The 17948-nt window shown below is 46.7% G+C and overlaps 1 protein-coding gene across 1 annotated transcript in view; it reads right to left on the reverse strand.

Moving 5' to 3' along the window:
- The window catches only part of LOC147700959 (urokinase plasminogen activator surface receptor-like), a 140376-nt gene extending 122932 nt beyond the window's left edge, over positions 1-17444 (reverse strand). The window contains exon 1 of the mRNA XM_086929790.1: positions 17089-17444. Coding sequence (XP_086785916.1) covers positions 17089-17137 — 49 coding nt within the window. The 5' untranslated portion in view covers positions 17138-17444. The remainder of the gene's footprint in view (positions 1-17088) is intronic.
- Positions 17445-17948: the final 504 nt, after the last annotated feature.

The raw sequence follows: 17948 nt of genomic DNA on the forward strand, positions 1-17948 counted from the left end.
GTGAACAAGCATCATTGACAGTTTTACATTTTCTGGCCGACAAGGGTCACAAGGTGTCTCCTTCGAAGCTACAATTCTGTGTTCAGCAAGTTGTGTACTTGGGTCACTTGCTGTCCAAAGTGGGGAGACAGCTCACTCCCGATCGCATTCAGTTAATTGTAAATATGCCACAACCCCAGACACAAAAGGAAGTGCGGGCCTTTATAGGCCTCACCTCGTACTGCAGACAATGGATTCCCCAGTATGCATTTCTAGCTAAACCACTGATTCAGTTAACAACACAGGAGGCAGTGACTTCGACTGCCCTCCCTTGGACTCAGGAACATACACAGGCTTTTGAGGAATTAAAGAAAGCTTTATGTCAAGCACCAGTTCTAGCGACACCATGTTACAGCAAACCGTTCACACTTTTTGTTACAGAACGTGATGGTACAGCATTGTCTGTCCTTACTCAAGACCAAGCAGGTTCACATAAGCCTTGCGCTTATTTTTCAAGTACATTGGATTCAGTAGCCCAGGCACTCCCTGCGTGCTTGAAGTCAGTAGCAGCAACAGCACTAGCAATCAGACAGAGCGACTCAATTGTTTTAGGACATCAATTAACAGTACAAGTTCCACATTCTGTAGAGGTTCTTTTAAACAGAAATCAGACTCAGCACTTGACTATAGCACGACTGACAGGTTATGAATTGACACTATTCCAGCCACACATAGAAATCAGACGCTGCAGCATTCTGAATCCCGCAACATTGTTACCTACAATTATGACAGATCCAGCCCCGCATGATTGTATAGAGATCATTAATGCAGTAACAAAGCCTCGACGAGACTTAACAGATGTCCCACTGACAAATCCAGACCTGACACTTTACGTGGACGGTTCATGCATGAGAACAAGTACAGGAGAATTAGTGGCCGCGTATGCAGTGACCACTGAAACTGAAGTTAAAGAAACACATCGTATTGACACACTGTCTGCTCAAGCGGCGGAGCTCATCGCTCTGACCCGAGCTTGTATACTAGCCAAGAACAGAAATGTTAACATATACACTGATTCCCGTTATGCGTTCGGAGTCGTACACGACTTCGGAATGTTATGGCAAGAACGAGGTTTCTTGACCTCTCATGGTGCCAAGATACAACACGGTCCCCTCATTCAAGCACTGTTAGAAGCAATACATCTGCCCTCAGGCATATCCGTCATGAAGTGTAAAGCACATACTAAAGTTACGGATTCTGTTTCCCAGGGTAATGACCTGGCAGACCAGACAGCAAAACATACAGCATTGACTCACACCCAGACTACGGATGTGACAAAGACAATAGTACCAACACAGTGTATGTCAGTCCGGGATCCCACCCTAGATGTAATCGATATCCAGACACATGCTACTTCAGATGAAATAAAGAAATGGACTGAACTAGGAGGGATCCAGACAGATCAAGGATGGGTCACGAAGGGAAAATCTACATGGTTTCTCCCCGACTCAATGGTTCAAATCATGATAAATACAGCACATAGTCCGGCACATCTAGGAGAGAAAGCTATGTTAGACAGTTTACAGAATCTCTGGTACAACAAACACTTACGAGCAGCAGCAAAACAGAAAGTGCGTACTTGCATGATCTGTTGTCAGTTCAACCCCGGTAAAAGCGTTCCTGTAGAGCAAGGTGGATTCCATCCTCCCGATCACCCTTTTGAAGTCCTACAGATGGATTATATCCAGATGGACCGTTGTCGAGGATTCAAATATGTCCTCGTAGTTGTTTGTGCACTTTCCCGTTGGACCGAAGCATATCCAGTCCCAGATTACACTGCCCTGACCACTGCCAAGCAGCTGGTTCGAGAATTCTTCCCACGGTACGGCATGCCTCGTGTCGTGTACTCAGATAACGGTCAGCCGTTCTCATCCGAACTTATGAGGCATGTTTCCCTTCTGTTAGGATATCAGTGGAGATTCCATTGTGTCCGACATCCCGAAGCCGCAGGCCTTGTAGAAAGGCATAATCAGACACTAAAGACCCGCCTTGCCAAAGTTTGTAAAGAGAAAGGGGTCGACTGGATAGTCGCCCTGCCAGTTGCATTATTCTACATGAGAATGGTTGCCCATTCGAGATCAGGACTATCCCCGTACGAAGTGGTCTTTGGTAGACCACCGAATATGTGGGGGACGCCCATGCCTAAGAAAATTACTGATGTCAATTGTAATATGCTGACAGATTCCCTTGCCTCCTTGATGTCTTCACTCCAATCATGTCATTCACAGGTTGCTGCAGCCTTCCCTGACAACACTGATGTAAAGCCACACGATGTCCGACCAGGGGACATTGTCCTAATTAGGAACTTCGACAGGAAAAGTCCGCTGGAGCCCCGCTGGAAAGAGCCGAAGACCGTCCTTCTTACTACGAAGACCGCGATCAAGGTGGAAGGCAGAAAGGGGTGGATCCATACGAGTCATATTAAAAAGTGCAATGAACTGAAACCAGACCCAGACTCGTCCACCCCCTCCAAAGACTGTATCGAACCTAGAGACTTTAAGGTTCCCGAACGAGAGAAAACTCCCCAAGAGGAGTACAGACTGAAACTTCGATCTAGCAAGTCAGACAGTTTAATTATTTAAGTCCTCCCCTAGGTGAATCGGTTAAATAGTTTCTGACATGTATCCCCTAGATCGAGATAGAGAGAGAGAGAGACAATTCAAGAAACGTGCATATTGCAAATCACTCCGTAGTCACTGTATAGTGACTTTATTGATTATGTTCTTTTTAAGTCTCCTGATTATTGTTGCTAGCATATTGCTTCCCATATACTACCCTATCTTCAAACGTGAACAATCTGCTTTCAATGTTTCTGCTGAACATTCTTTTAGTGAATTACCTCCCCACGAACTTTCTTACAGACTCGCGCTGCGCAACAACACATTCATTAGTATGTTACACCATTCCCATCAGACTAACAATGCTACAAACTGTTGGATATGTGGCCGACTCCCTCCCTACCAGAAATACAAGGGAGTTCTGCCCCTCTTTCCGTACCCGTTCACTCATAATGGCTCCTGTGGTGCATGGTTTAGAATAATCAATTCCTTAGATCCTGATGTCGCTGTTTTTAAAGGGAGCTGGGTTTGGGGAAACTTGAACTTAGTTCTGCTTAATGCCTGTTACCCTGACAAGAAGGGACTCCCCACTAGAGTAGGAACTGATCTAGAAAATGAAGTATATGGATTAGGTAATTATACAATTAACCTTATGATTCTCACTGTTGAATCCGAAGCCACACCAATTCTCCCTGCTATGTCAGTACTACCAGTCACAGGTGACTTATGTGTCAGAAAGAAGGGTTCAGTACACTTAGGTCATAGTAAATGTACTACCGTGGTCGAATTCAGTGATCATGGCAAGTCTTCCTTTCGAGCTACTCGTCATTCCTACTTTGTTTGTGGCCATACCGCATACATACGCTTACCTCCAGATTGGGATGGTACCTGTTACATTGCCTTCCTTCTGCCACCTGTTTTCCTAGCCCCTCCTGATTATCACAGAAATACAAATCTAGTAAAGAGTAGACTCAGAAGAGATCTCCCGATTGTCGACTATACCGAAACGGCATGGGAGCAATACACAGATTTCAATAAGGGATTCTTTTTCTTCACAGGCCCCGTCCAAAACAGTAAATTAATACGTAGATTAACCAGAACACTCGAAGCAGTAGTAAATGAAACTGCCTCCACTCTAGGTAACTTAACAGAGGAACAGTCTGCTATGCGGATTGTTGTTCTTCAGAATCGTCTTGTTATTGACGTCATCTTGGCAGATAGAGGTGGAGCCTGTAAGGTCATCGGGTCAAGTTGCTGTGTTTTCATTCCAGAAAACGCGCCAACTGTCTACAAAGCTATTACACGTCTTCATAAGATTGCAAGTTCGATACATCAGAATCCAGGCACCTGGACTTGGTCCAGTTGGTTCTGGACAACGTTAACCGCTTGGGGATGGAAGATCCTATCCTTCCTAGGCATTGCCCTTGTCATAGTATTCAGTTGTTGCCTGTGCCTACAGTGTGGGCCAGCGATTTGTGGACTGTGCGCCACATCGTGCATTGAACATTCCAGTTTTCTCTCAAACCGACAAAGGAAGAAAGACGAGCAAATGATGTTACAAGAACAGACTGATCGATTCATGAGGATCGATATATCATGAAGGGTCCGTAGGGAACAAGGAGGGAATGAGGAAATATAAATTTTTGGTCAAGTTATGTTCCCTATCGTGTACCCCACCGTCTCCATGTACTAGCTTAAAGTGCATGTAACTTCCCTCCTGTGCCAGCTATGAAGACGCAAATACATTTGCGTCCAACGTTAACATGTCCTCTTTCAGACCCACCCAGAATGGGTTGAATAGTCCGTTCCTAAGTATGCCATGCCAACGTCTTTTTGTGGTGTACTTTACACGTTTTTCAGCTCTGGCGAAGCAGGCCCTGAATTCTGCCATCGAGCCTTTTTCCGCTTTCTGACTCTGAAAGCCTCAGCCCAGGCTGTCTCTGTACCCGTGACCTCTGCCTTACTCCCTGCGCGGCTCACCGCGTTTAGCTCAGCCTGCTGCCTGCCAAGACTGAATTCAACCTTCGAGTTATCTGTTCCGCTCTCCGAAAATGCATTCCTGCCTACTAGTTTAAGTAAACATTCCCCCAGCTGCAGAGCGAAGGGCCCGGCCTTACTGTCTCCGTGCAAGTAATTCATAGCCTCTGTTACCATGGCAGGCCCATGCCCCTCGCATCTCATGCAGACACTTAGACGCTTATACACGCACTCACAGTCAGTATAGAATAGCTTCTGCCCCAGAGACCTTTTCCGCCCAGATAATATGGTTCCCAAACATCAGATATCAGATATGATAGAGGTACGAGTTGATCTGACATGCCAGACTTCTGTCTCTTTCCGCCATTGTAAATGTCAAGTCCCCTGCGCCCTCCAGTTTCACGTCAATCACACGTCATGCAGCCGCGCGCGCATCCAGGCCTCAGATTTCTGCTGACATTGCAAGATTCTGCTTTTTGTTGCCACCCACTTATGACACCTACTTATGACGTTTCTAGCACACACCTCTATGTTCACGCCTAGTTCACGCCTTCTAATTACGTATCATTACCACGTGTGTGTTTTATCTTGTTTCTCTCAGCTGTTACGCCTACTGTATTGGTTTCTATAATGTAACTTAAGTATATAAGCTATGTATTGTCAATAAAATATTGCTCTATCCCTTCCTGCACCCCAGTGGTGGCAGGAACAAGATATCCGGTCATGACCATTCCTTTTTAAGGAATAAAACCCCTAAGAACTCTAACACCACGGATTCTGCCTTTTTCTTTCCGATTGAGTTATATTGATTAAGTACTTACCTGCATAGAAATTAGGACGGTAAATCAAATATTTACCACAACAGTGTAATGCTTTCTTGGGTCCCTGCTAACTGTAGTCTATTCAGACCGCCTTCAGTACTTTTCTGCTCTCTGGTCAGTGCCATGAAGCCACCCGGTGTAAGTGCGCTTAATAAATTACCATTAACATTAACATTAACTCATTGTGTACATTTTTTGAGCTTTTAGAAATTAACATCCTAAGCAAAGGGCTGTGGTAATGAGTTCTTTGGTTATGGTCATGTCCTTATCTGTACTTCAGAAAGCAATTACATTTTTCACAGACAGAGCCTCTGGCGTCCTTGATCTCGTAATAAAGTTGAGATAGGCTACAGCTGTCTTGGATGTCGAACTTTAACGATGTAGCTGCACTCGTGAAAAGTAGTATGCTGGGTTTTGATCCTTCCCTTGCATGTGCACAATCTCATAGTCATACTCTTTCAGTCTCAAATACCACCTCTCGAAGCGAGAGGGCTTCTTAGTCTTCAGGTTTCCAAACAATTGTAAGCAAATTCTGGTGATCTGTGATGATAGTAAATCATTTTCCATACAGGAATATATCAAAATGTTTGCAGGCCCACACCTCAGCCTGACGCTCCTTCACCAGCTAAGAGTAGGCACGTTCTGGCATTGTGTCTCTGAACATTCAGATGGACATTGTGTTGAGCACGGATTGCCCCTCACCCTACCGGGCTTGCATCAATCATTATTTGGGTGTGTAACTTGGGGTCAAAGTAGGCCAGTTCCGTTGCATTCTCGGTCGCATGGTTAAGGTCTTTAAAACTCTGGTTGAATTCCAGAGATCACTTGAAAGACGCTGACTCTCGATATTGTGTACACTGTGCAGAAAGAGCAGATAATTCTTATCTCTTCTTGTAATAGTATGGGTGAGCAGTAATGTAGTGCTAAGCATTTGTTGTCACAGACAGAGGGAATACATGAGACACACACAAGAATAAATCTGAAACCAATTAGGAACAATAAAATTGTATCTCAATAGATACTTTTAGAAAACAAAAACTATGTTCACCAGTTAATAAATGCTTTGTAAGTTGACTTTGAACCAAATGCCTTTAAAGTCTGAAATGCTTGCATGTTTTTAAGCAACAGCGGTCAATACCATCAGGCAGAAAGCGATGTGGACGAGGGAAAGAAAAGCAAAGTGTTTTGAGTGCCAAGTACCGCCAAAACATTTACCATCATGGTTGATGGTAGCAACACTCCGACACAGAGTTTTGGGGGAAAACGATCCCCCAGAGTTCAGGGGCAGTTCTGCTCCAGGGGAGTCAGAGTTTTGGACGTCCCAGGGTTCAGGCACAGCAGGTAGTTCTGGGTTACCTGGGTGGGAAGTGCTAGAGGTCTTGGGATGCAGAATAGGTTCTTCACAGGCGGCAAGTCCTCCCCCTGATACTCTTTCCCCGCTCCCTGACAACTATTACATCCATTAAGTTACCCGAACCCTGGTAAAGCAGGTGGTGGCAACGCGGAGAACTACACCACAGAGGCTAAGGTACTCTATTTACGACACCTTAAACAATATTTATTTGTACATTCAGCATGCTAAATATGCTTTCTTTTGAAAAGAATTTCCTTGTCCACATCAAATTGAAGGAGATATTTGAATTAATTTCAAAACTCTCCAACCCTGATAGAGTGGCATTAGTGTGGCATTACCCGTCATCCCTTCCCATACTCTGTGTGATGCACTTAATACCTATTTCATAGATAAGATCAAGACCATTAAAGCAAGTATTCCCACTAGTTCCCTCTCTAATAGGAACAATCTGGACGACATCAAAACTATAACTTCATCTTCATCGCCAGAAATCTGTAAGGGTTGCCTCAAGGAACTACTGATAAAAAAAGAATCAGGCACTCCAAATGACCCTTGATCCCCCCCCAAAAACTTTTTTAACAGTTTTCTCTTTTATCCCAGATCCAGTCTTGGTCCTTCTCAATCAGTTACTTTATGTTGAAAAAGTACCCAGTGCATTTAAGGTAGCAATAGTGCCACCCATCCAGAAAAAACAAGGCGAAGGTCCCCTCACCTTGAAAAACTACCGCCCAGTTTCCCTTTTACCTCACCTAGCAAAAGTACTAGTGGCACATGTGGCACACAATCTTTGCAACTTCATAGAGGAGTCTGAATTTCTGAATCCGTGTCAAGCTGGCCTCCGCCCTGACACTTCCACCGAAGGAGTCTTCCTCTTCATAATGGATGACATGTGTGCAGAAGGGGACAAAGGTAACACCAAAGCACTGGTGTTCCTCGATCTATCAGCGGCCTTTTTCATGGACGACCGCAACCTCCTGGCAGAACATGTCAAGGCTGCAAGTCTGAGCTGACCGCCACTCGAATCGATAACCTTCTTTGTAGGAGACCGATCCCAGTCCATTCATCTAAGTCTGTTCACCTCATCCCTGGTCCACCTAGATTGTGGAGTCCTCCAAGGATCCCCTTCATACCCCCACTTCCTAAACACATACATCCACCCCCTAGTCCACAAGCTAAAACAATAAACTGTAAAATGTATAACTATGCAGATGACATGCAACTACTCTTCAAATTATATAATTCCCTCTGAATCTAAAGAACATTTCCAATCCACAATGCTGTTAATCTCCGACTAGAAGAACAGCAACCAACTGAAATTAAACTCAGAAAAATTTGAAGCTATGATCACCACAAATAAACTTAAATACTGGACTGATTCATTCTGGCTGTACGAGTTGGGGGACCCCCCCACCCCACCCTAAAAAGAAGCAGTAAAAAGTATTGGGATAACCATTGACCCTGATTTATCCGTGAAGCCACAAATCACCTCAGTAATCTCCTTTTCCTTCTTAATGCTCCACAAAATCAAGAAATCACTTAATTCCTCACCTTTGAGCCACTCGTCCAGGCCATTAACACCCTTGTCCTCTCATGGATAGATTCTGCCAACTCTCTTTACATTGGGATAGATTCCGCCAACTCTCTAACTCTCTTTATGTTGGGATAGATAAGCCAACTCTCTTCACGTTGGGATAGGTTCCACCAACTCTCTTTACATTGGGATAGGTTCCACCAACTCTATTTACGTTGGGATAGGTTTCACAAACTCTCTTTACGTTGGGATAGATTACGCCAACTCTCTTTACGTTGGAATAGATTACGCTAACTCTCTTTACGTTGGGATAGATTACGCTAACTCTCTTTACGTTGGGATAGATTATGCCAACTCTATTTACGTTGGGATAGATTATGCCAACTCTCTTTACGTTAGCCTGCCTGATATATAAAAAACCCAAACATTGTCACATCACCTCCCTGATGAAGATCTTCTTCTGGCTGGCTGTAGAACTACCTTCAAAGTCGCTGCAACATTTTTCAACTCACTCCACAGCAAAAGCACCATCTTTATCAACTTCCGAATCTAGAATTACACCCCTAAATGCCCACTATGAATTTTAAGAAGAAGAGACTGGGTGCCACGAGATTTTTTTGTCACTGCCCCTAAACTTTTTAACTCTTTTCCCCTTGAGATAATTGCAGCATCCTGCTACCCAGAATTCAGGACATCATTAAAAACCTGTTTTTTAGACAAGCATACAAGTACCACTCTGACTATTCTATATCTCACCTCCTCCCCACCCCCCTATATTGCCTTGAAACCATTTGGTGTGCGGTATACAACCCTTACAACAAATCTTTTACCACGCACTACCATTACAATGCAGTCATTACAACGCAAACCATTACAACGCATTGCGCTGGGGGGCGCTCTAGGATAGGGAATAAGTTTAATTTACTATCCAACACCTTCCCTAGTGTCCACGGGGACTGGAGTTGGAATAGTAAATTAAACTATTCACTATCCAGCACCCCAAAGCGCTATGCGTTGTAATGGTATGCGTTGTAAAAACCGCGTTGTAATGGTATGCGTGGTAAAAGTATGCGTTGTAACGACATACATCCTTGGTGTACACACGCTTTAAAAAACTAAGTAACATAACAACATAAGATGGGCCTTCGATCCAGAGCAAGGAAGGGAAAACACACAAAAGATAAGAAGAAGAAAGGAAACAATGGAAAAACTGTCACAAAAGGAGAAGGAACCTGCAAGAGTGAGCTACAGGGTCAGGGAGTGCCTGGTAAAGTATGGGCAGAAAATACGTTCCGCTCGCGGATTTTGCAGATTTTCGGTAAATCCGCAATCCGCGAGATTCGCGAATTTCCCGCCAAATCCGCGAGCAGCGGATTTTATGGCTTGCTCGCACTGTTCGCGTGAGTTCGCGGCTTCCCAGTTCAACTTCGCACCCGCGAATAAGCGCTAAATTGCAGAAATACGATCTTAGCAAAACTGAAACTACTTACCAGGTTCAAAAGTTCAAGCTCATCATTAGTAGCCATTTCCTGTAGTGCTTCCTGAGGGGCCCCTCCAGAGTTCAGTTGCCTACTTGCAACTATTATGTGACCCTGCTCTGACCCTCAGAATAGTTACACATATGCCACAAAGGTCCTGAATTACAGCTAAGGGAGACAAGCAGGAGCCAGGCTGGAAGTTCAAATCCAGTGACACATTAATCAGCCCCTAATTCATTATTGTCAGTTGGGGTAGGGCAGGTGTTGTAACTAATTTTGCAACAATGAAAGCACTTAGCAAGTGCAAAAGATCACTAATCAGGAAGCACTAAGGAAGCAGGTGCCAGCTAAAAAAATATTCTGTGACACATTAATCAGCCCCAAATTAATTCAGGTCACTTGAGGCAGGGAAGGTGTGCTTTGCCACAATAATGTACACTGGACAACCAGAGGGTGCTGTGATGAAACAGAGGGTGGCATGGGTGGGTCAGAGAGTGGCATGAGTAGTCAGAGAGTGGCAGTGGTGACAGAGGGTGGCAGTGATGAAGAAGAGTGTCCCAAACAGGCTGGACACGTAGAAACAACAAGTTCGCAAAACTTGCGCCCGACAGGTAAGTTCGCGTTTGCGAAATTGTACAAAAACCCTCGCAAACTGGCAGAAACCTGCGCGAACACAAAAAAAATCCGCAAATTCGCGAGAATTTGCGGATTTTGCGGATTGCGAGTTCGCAAATCCGCAAAATTCACGAACGCGAGATTCGCAAAATTCGCCGATGCTTACTGGTAGTCGATTAAAGGAGCAGGAGGTGGGTTGCAACTATGCAGCCTTGGAATTCTGTACACCCATGCCCGCCACAGGCTTCTTAGCAGGGCTTTGGGCACCTGCATCTATTCTTCTACAAATTAAGCACTCCAGATCTCTCTTCAAAAGAAAGTGAACCTGTTGTTTCAAGAAAGTGACTTCAGAACTGCTGTTCAAGCCCTTGTTCTCTCGCATCAGAATGGCCATAGCACAGTTGTCAGACTCCACTCTGGGTCCCAATATGTGCATCTTACTCACCGCAGCACGTCTCATCCAGGGCCTGAGAAATATAAAAACAGCACCCTCACCCCGATGGAACTTTATTGACTCCCCTTGACAGCCCGTCCCTTTTTCAAAACCAGCTGCATTATTTAGAAAGCCAGGTTGACCACCACGCCGCTTATCGTGCAGACAAGCTCACCATCCCTGGTGGATCTCTACACTTCTGCAGCCAGGACACCATCAAACTGCTGACTAAGGAGCGAAAAAGATCAAAAACAAGGCAGGAGGCCTTTTTCATCTATGCACTCGGGAACTGGAATTACGTCCCTGTATCTATCACCACCGCCCCAACACTGCTCCACTTTAGTGCCCAATTTAGATCTTGGCGGAGGGATACTGTGTCACAGAGATGACGGGTATCCCATCCATCGTATTACAAGTACCATAGGATATAGTGGAATTGTAATTTAGCTAACAGGATATCCTTCACGTATGTGATGGAGTAGCCATGTCCACCAAGCTCCTAATCAAGACTTTAGGGAAGAGCTGAAGCTGCACACACCTCTTTGAAAAGCACTACATCACAATGCATTGACTGTTTACAACCCAGGTGCCACTTGTTGAATGTATGCTCATTGTTGACCCTTCGCCAATTCAAAGGAGAGAGTGAGGACTAGGTAAACTAGTCCGAATCCCCAGGATTATATGTCAAAATCAATAAGTACTAGCTATGTTTGAGGGAGGGAGACTCAATGAAGTACGTTTGCTGGCAAACCCATTTATTTGTTCATGAAGCCGCCATCCACCACCAACCTAGTTGGTGGCATGCTTCATCATCGGGCCCACCACAGTGACACCGAGTGTGTCTCAGGTGTGCTTCGACGCCAGTGTTACTGCGGAGCTGGTATGTTCGCTGAGTGTGCAGTGTGGTGAGTGAGAAAGTGAAGGTTAAAAGCTATACAGTGGGTCCCAGTACCCAAGGGAAAATAGATCACTGGGCCCCTGTTAGCAACTAAAAAGGCAGATGGACATGTTGGAGTGCAAATTATGACCTCCTGCGTCCTGTGTGGTCTACATGTTTCAGCCACGCCTTTTAATTTTAAAACTGGCTTTCCTCAGGACCAAATGAGTATGTGAAAAGGTGCAGATAAATAATAAAATTACAGTGATTGTGTTATTTTACTAAGTGTTGCACTCCCTAAGGTGCGTTATATGTTAGAGGGGGATTCCCTCTTGCTTTAACAGGCTATTTGCTGTAAAAAGCTTCCTTGGGTCACCTGGCAGAGAAAGAGACCGAAATTGTCGGTCTAGATCCTCCTTGGACCTGTCGTCCTTCTGTACGGTACAGGGCTCGGCTCCCGTTTGCTAGGTCGCTATAGCAACACCATATACCTACATACATATAGAGAGAGAGACAGACAGAGTGAGAGAGAGAAATTGAGAGAGAGAGAGATGGAGCGCGAGAGAAAGGGACAGAGATATAGCGACAGAGAGAGAGGGGCAGATGGAAGATGTGGAAAAGGAAGAAAGAAAGGGATAGTTGGAAAGGGTAAACAAAGATATGGACAGGAGGGGCAGGAAATGACGGGGTGCAGGGATTCCTGTGAGAGAAGGGCAAAATAGAGGCGAGACAGCTGGGGAGTGAAAGTGTTAAATGAGAGGGAGCCATGGTCTGCACCCGGCAGCCCTGCCCTGCTGAGGCCCGTGTGGGACCAGAAGAGAGGCAGAAAGTACAGGGCCGCTCAAGAGAGGGGAGGGACATGGGCTGTTAAGATGAGATTGGAATCACAGGCAAGAGGAGTGCCTGGCAGAAGGGTCTGGCTGTCACCCCCTCAGTGAATAGAGATAGACCTCTTGAGATTACAAAGAACCCACCCTCATAGCACTGAGCGGCTGATGACCCCGGGTTCAGATGCATTTAAAGGTCAATGCCAATAGGGCACTTGCCCAGGGCCCTACCTACCAAGGGAGAAGAGAACGTTCTCTCTAGCTCTCTGTATTTGTGTATCTTAACCTCCTCCCAGGACCTCTGAAACAAGCTTGGCTCCTACTTCCATTAGAAGATCAAGGTCCTCTACGACACCTTAAACGACCAGACACCAGACTCCGAAGCCACTACATCCTCCACCATCGCCAGCCAGCCCACCATCTCCCCCTGGATCGCAGTCACCACCGAAGACACTGGATCGACCACGTAGGGCATATAATCAGGAGCCCCCATGGACCCCTGCCCCCACACATCTTCCACAGAGCCGCAGCGGCCATCGCCCTGGAACTGCGACGCACCATCAATGCCACCTTCGAAACCGGCATCTTTCCCGGTGACTGGAAACGCACAGGAGTCAGACCCCTACTCAAGAAGCCCTCAGCAGATCCCACAGACCTCAAGAACTACCAACACAGCTCCACCCTCCTTTTTGCGGCTAAAGTCACCGGGAAGACCAGCAACATCCAGCTAACGAAATACATCGATCAACACTCCATCCTGACCCCTCCCAATCTGGATTCCGCAGCAACCACAGCACGGAGACTGCTCTACTCACCGTCACAGACGATATCCGTACCCTCCTAGACCAAGGACACACCGCAGCCCTAATCCTACCCGACCTCTCTGCAGCCTTCGACATCGTCTCCCACCACATTCTCACCGCCAGACTCCACGAATCTGGCATTAAGGGAACCGGCTCCGTTCCTTCCTCACCGGCAGAACCTAAAGAATCAGACTTCCACCCTTCCTCTCCGAACCCATGGAAATCTACTGCGGACTACCCCAAAGTTCATTGCTCAGCCCAACACTCTTCAACATTTACATGGCCCCTCTTGCCACCATCTTCAGACAGCACGGACTCCGCATAGTATCCTACGCCGATGACACCCAGCTCATCCTCTCCCTCACCACGGACCCCATCACCACCAGACTCAGCTTCCAGGAAGGAATTAAATACGTTGTATCCTGGATAAGCAGCATCTGCCTGAAGCTCAACTCGGAGAAAACAGAGGTCGTTGTCCTCGGATCCCCTTCTACTTAGGAAAACTCCTGGTGGCCCAGCACCCTCGGCCGCTCCGCCCACCCCCACGGACCACGCCCGAAACCTCGGCATCGTACTCGACTCCTCCATCTTCATGACCTGACAGATCAACACTGTCGCCTCCACCTGTTTCTACAAATGCCTCCACAACACCAGACCCCAATATCTCAACGACAGAATCTCCTTTCACGTACCCAAGAGCAACCTCCGATCCACAGACCTCGCCTTTGCCAAACCCCCGCGCATCTGCAGACCAAGATGGGGGAAAGAAACTTCTACTAGATCGCGGCCAAGATTTGGAACGAACTACTGATCAACAACAGGCGCGCCCCCACCCTGCACATTAGGGTGACCAACCGTCCGTAAATTTCACGGACCGTCCGTGATTGGGACCTCACGTCCGTTGTCCGTGAGGATCCCTTTTACGGACGCCTTTTTCTGTAATTTTGGCCATCACAGGGAGCAGCACTGCTCCCTGTGAGAAGCCTTAGCCCCTTGATGGGGGTGCCTCGCACTCCTCCTCGGGCACAACAGTAGGCCTACCCGCCAATTGTCATTATGTATGCTGGGTAACTGCCACATACAGAATGTCAATGGGGCAGTCTGAGGTGTTAAAGAATGTGGTGGCCTCCTCCTGCCTCAGTGTACAGCAGGGCATTCTGTTAGATGGATAAAAGGTAAAACGCCTGTGCTGCATGTTGGAAAACAGTTTATATAAAGAAGCCTGTGAAACATGTTAAAAAGAACAGATTATCGTTATTTCTCTGTCTCATTATTTTAGAACGGAAGTATAGTCAATATTATATTCAAAAAAGCCATGATTGCTGCTTTTTTATTTTAAGCAAATAACCATTGACAAAGCCAATAGTCCTGGCTTGTTGTTTGTGTAATGATACTTGCTGCTTTATATATCTGGATGCAATCACAGAAACAACATAATACCAGCCGCGCGGAACACTATGCTAAGTACAGATTTTTAGCCTAGGTGTTTTAAACCACGCCCTTAATGAAATTGAACACCCCCTTTTAAGAACCCCCCCAGTTTTTTATCATCACTTAAAGCCCTGGAAACAACACCATGTCACAGTCACCTCACATCCTGGCACTGTGCATCATGCATGACTCATGACTTCTACGTTTTCAGACTGCCTATGTACAGGGGCAGAGTGAACCCTCCCCACCCCCACTCCACCCCTTGCTTTAGGAACTACAGCAAGGTGAAGTTCTTGACGGGCCCCTTCAGTCTGTAACTCTGCAGACAAAGGCTCAGCTCATTATGTGAAACGGTGGGTGTGGGAATGAGTGAAGAAATGTGTGAATGGCTTGATGGATTAGTGAAAGGATGAATGGATGAATGAAAGGGTAAATGGATAAGATAAAGAAAGAAATGATGATTGAATAAATGAGTAGAAGTATAAGTGAGAAAAAAGGTAAATAGATGGATGTATGGGTAGAAGGGTAGATGGATGGGTAAAAGGGTGGATGGGTGTTTGTAAGGATGAGTGAAAGGGTAGATGGTGGGCGAGTGAATGGATGGATGGATGGATGGATGGATGGATGAATGAGTGAAAGGATGGATGGATTGATGAAATGATAAGTGAAAGGGTGAATGGATGGATGGATAAGTGAAAGGGTGGATGTAAGGATTGATGAGTGAGTGAAAGGCGGTAGATGGACAAAAGGATGGATAGATGAGTGACGAAGTGAAATTGTGGATGGGTGAGAGAACGGATGGATGAGTAATAGAGTTATTGGATGGATTCATAAATGGATGAGTAGATGGGTGGATGGTTGGAAGGATGGATAAGTGAAAGGGGGATGAAGAGAAATGGAGGATGAATGACTAAAAGGGTTAATGGGTGGAAGGGTAAGTGACTGGGTTGATGGATGAGTAATGAAAGGATGGCTGGATGGGTGAAAGGGTAAATGGCTGGATAGATGAGTGAATAGATGGATGGGTAGAAGAGTGGATGGATGACTGTATGGCTGGATGGGGTGAAAGGGTGGAGGGATTAATAATGGATGGATGAGTGAAAGGGTGGATAGAAGGATACATGGTGGATAGGTTTGTAAATAGTTGAATATGTTTGGCTATGGATGGGCACATAGATGGACGGACAGAATGAATGGTGAAAGACTGAATGATGGATGAAAGAATGATTACAGCTTGTAGCACCCATTATCTGAAGTAACATTTCCTATACATTGACTTTCACGTTTATATGAGTCATTGTCTCTACATCATGTGTGTGATGTATCGCACTCCGACACCCTGCCATACATACTTGGGATGAGTAACACTATAAGAGAAATTAAATACACATGAGAGACGGTCTATGTGAAGATGAGGGGCACCATTGAAGGGTGGTAGCAAGGCCGGACTGGCCGGACCATGCATCGGGTGTTTCCCTGGGAGGCTGGAAAAGAGGGGGAGCAGTTTTGTTAATGGGGGTTGGCACTGCAAAGTTTCTTGTATATGCAGTAGTTTTCAATCAACAATAAAAGCGGCCTCACTTATATTCAGGTGTGGCCCACCATCGTCTTGTGACTAATGTACCAGCTCGAGCGAGATGCGAATTTTGAATCCTCTAAGGTAGCAAGCTGTGACCATACTGAAAAACCGTGAAGTGCACGATTGTCTCAACCTAATATAAACTTATTTTGACTTGTACCTAAGTGGTTGTCTATTTACTTACTTATATACTATCGCGCGACCTCCTCTGATGCGTCTGAAAAACTTACCTTTTGTCCCGAAGTTTTTCCTGAATTTTGACCTTTTGTCCTGAATTTTTACACTTGCTGTCCTGAATTTGCACCCATGCCAGTTGGTCACCTTACTGCACATCTTCAAGAAGACCCTCAAGAAATGGCTCTTCGACTAACCAGAGCTGCCGCGCCCCCTCCCCCAGTGCCTTGAGCCTCATGGATAAGTAGCGCACTTATCATTTTCCTGATTGATTGATTGATTGTACCTTAATCCATAATTCAATATTGTTAGGCAACATAGGGCATGAATTAGCAAAAAATGGTTACTAAAATGAAAAGATATATAAAAAAAGGGCCCCTAAAATCCTTAGGATGACACTGCCCGGCAGGATCTATAGAAGACGGGCGCTTCCCCACCCCTGCCTGCACCCCAGGACGGCCGTGCACAAGGCACTGTCCGTGAGAAGGACGCGCTTCGTCTCTAGAAGCCCCTCTACCCCCGGTCCTGGCCCGGAGCTGTGAAAGTCAGCGGAGAGCGGCCTCTGCAGGCCAGCAGGGGGCACTACCTTACCTGATTGCAGCAGGGCACAGAGGAGCACGAGGGTCCAGGCCCCCCTCATCCTCTAGCGGGCTCCGCGGGTACCCTTCCCCTCTGATGGGGCTGTGATGGCACGATGTCACTGCGGGCACTCTACCGCCCCCGCGCTGTGCTCTCCACCGGGCGCACGCCGGTCCCTCGGCGCAGTGTCTCTCCAGCTGGCTCAGGCGCGCGGTGACGCACCGGGCCCCCCCTCGGGGTGCACTTTCTTTCCGCTCCTTGTGCTCGGCCCTCACTTGGCTTTGAATGAGCCCTCTGCCCTGTCTTGGGGTACGGTCCAGCCACCTCCTGACGGGCGCCTAGTGCCTCACCCTGCTCCACTCTCTCTCGGCGCTATCTTGGGCCCTCTCCGTCACCGGTCCTCCATGGGCCCTCCCAGGCCTCGCCTTGGTCGCAGAGCGCCCGGGGCCACAGGGGTGAGTGAAGCTATTAAAATGTGTTCATCTGAAGCACAACCTGTTCGACAGGTGCTTCGAGGAGCAAGAATGTGACGACGAAAGCGCGGACTGAGCCCTGAGAGGGCGCAGGCTAAGCCCGAAGGACAGTGGCTGGGGAGGAAAAGCGCAGACGGCGCAAAGAGAAGAATCAGACTGCGCAGAAGAGTGGTACAGACTGCATAGAGAGTGCGCAGAGTTGCCGAGAGAGAGTGCGCAGACGGAGCTGATAGAGAGTGCGCAGACGGCGCAAAGAGGAGATCAGATTGCGCAGAAGAGTGGTACAGACTGCGCAGAGAGAAGGCACAGACGGTGCCGAGAGAGAGCTCGGACTGCGCAGAGAGGGCAGGGGCTATGGAGGAACAGGGCGCAGGCTGCGCAGAAAGCACAGTGGCTGTG

Source organism: Lissotriton vulgaris, chromosome 7, assembly GCF_964263255.1.
Source record: "Lissotriton vulgaris chromosome 7, aLisVul1.2, whole genome shotgun sequence".
NCBI classification, from domain to species: domain Eukaryota; kingdom Metazoa; phylum Chordata; class Amphibia; order Caudata; family Salamandridae; genus Lissotriton; species Lissotriton vulgaris.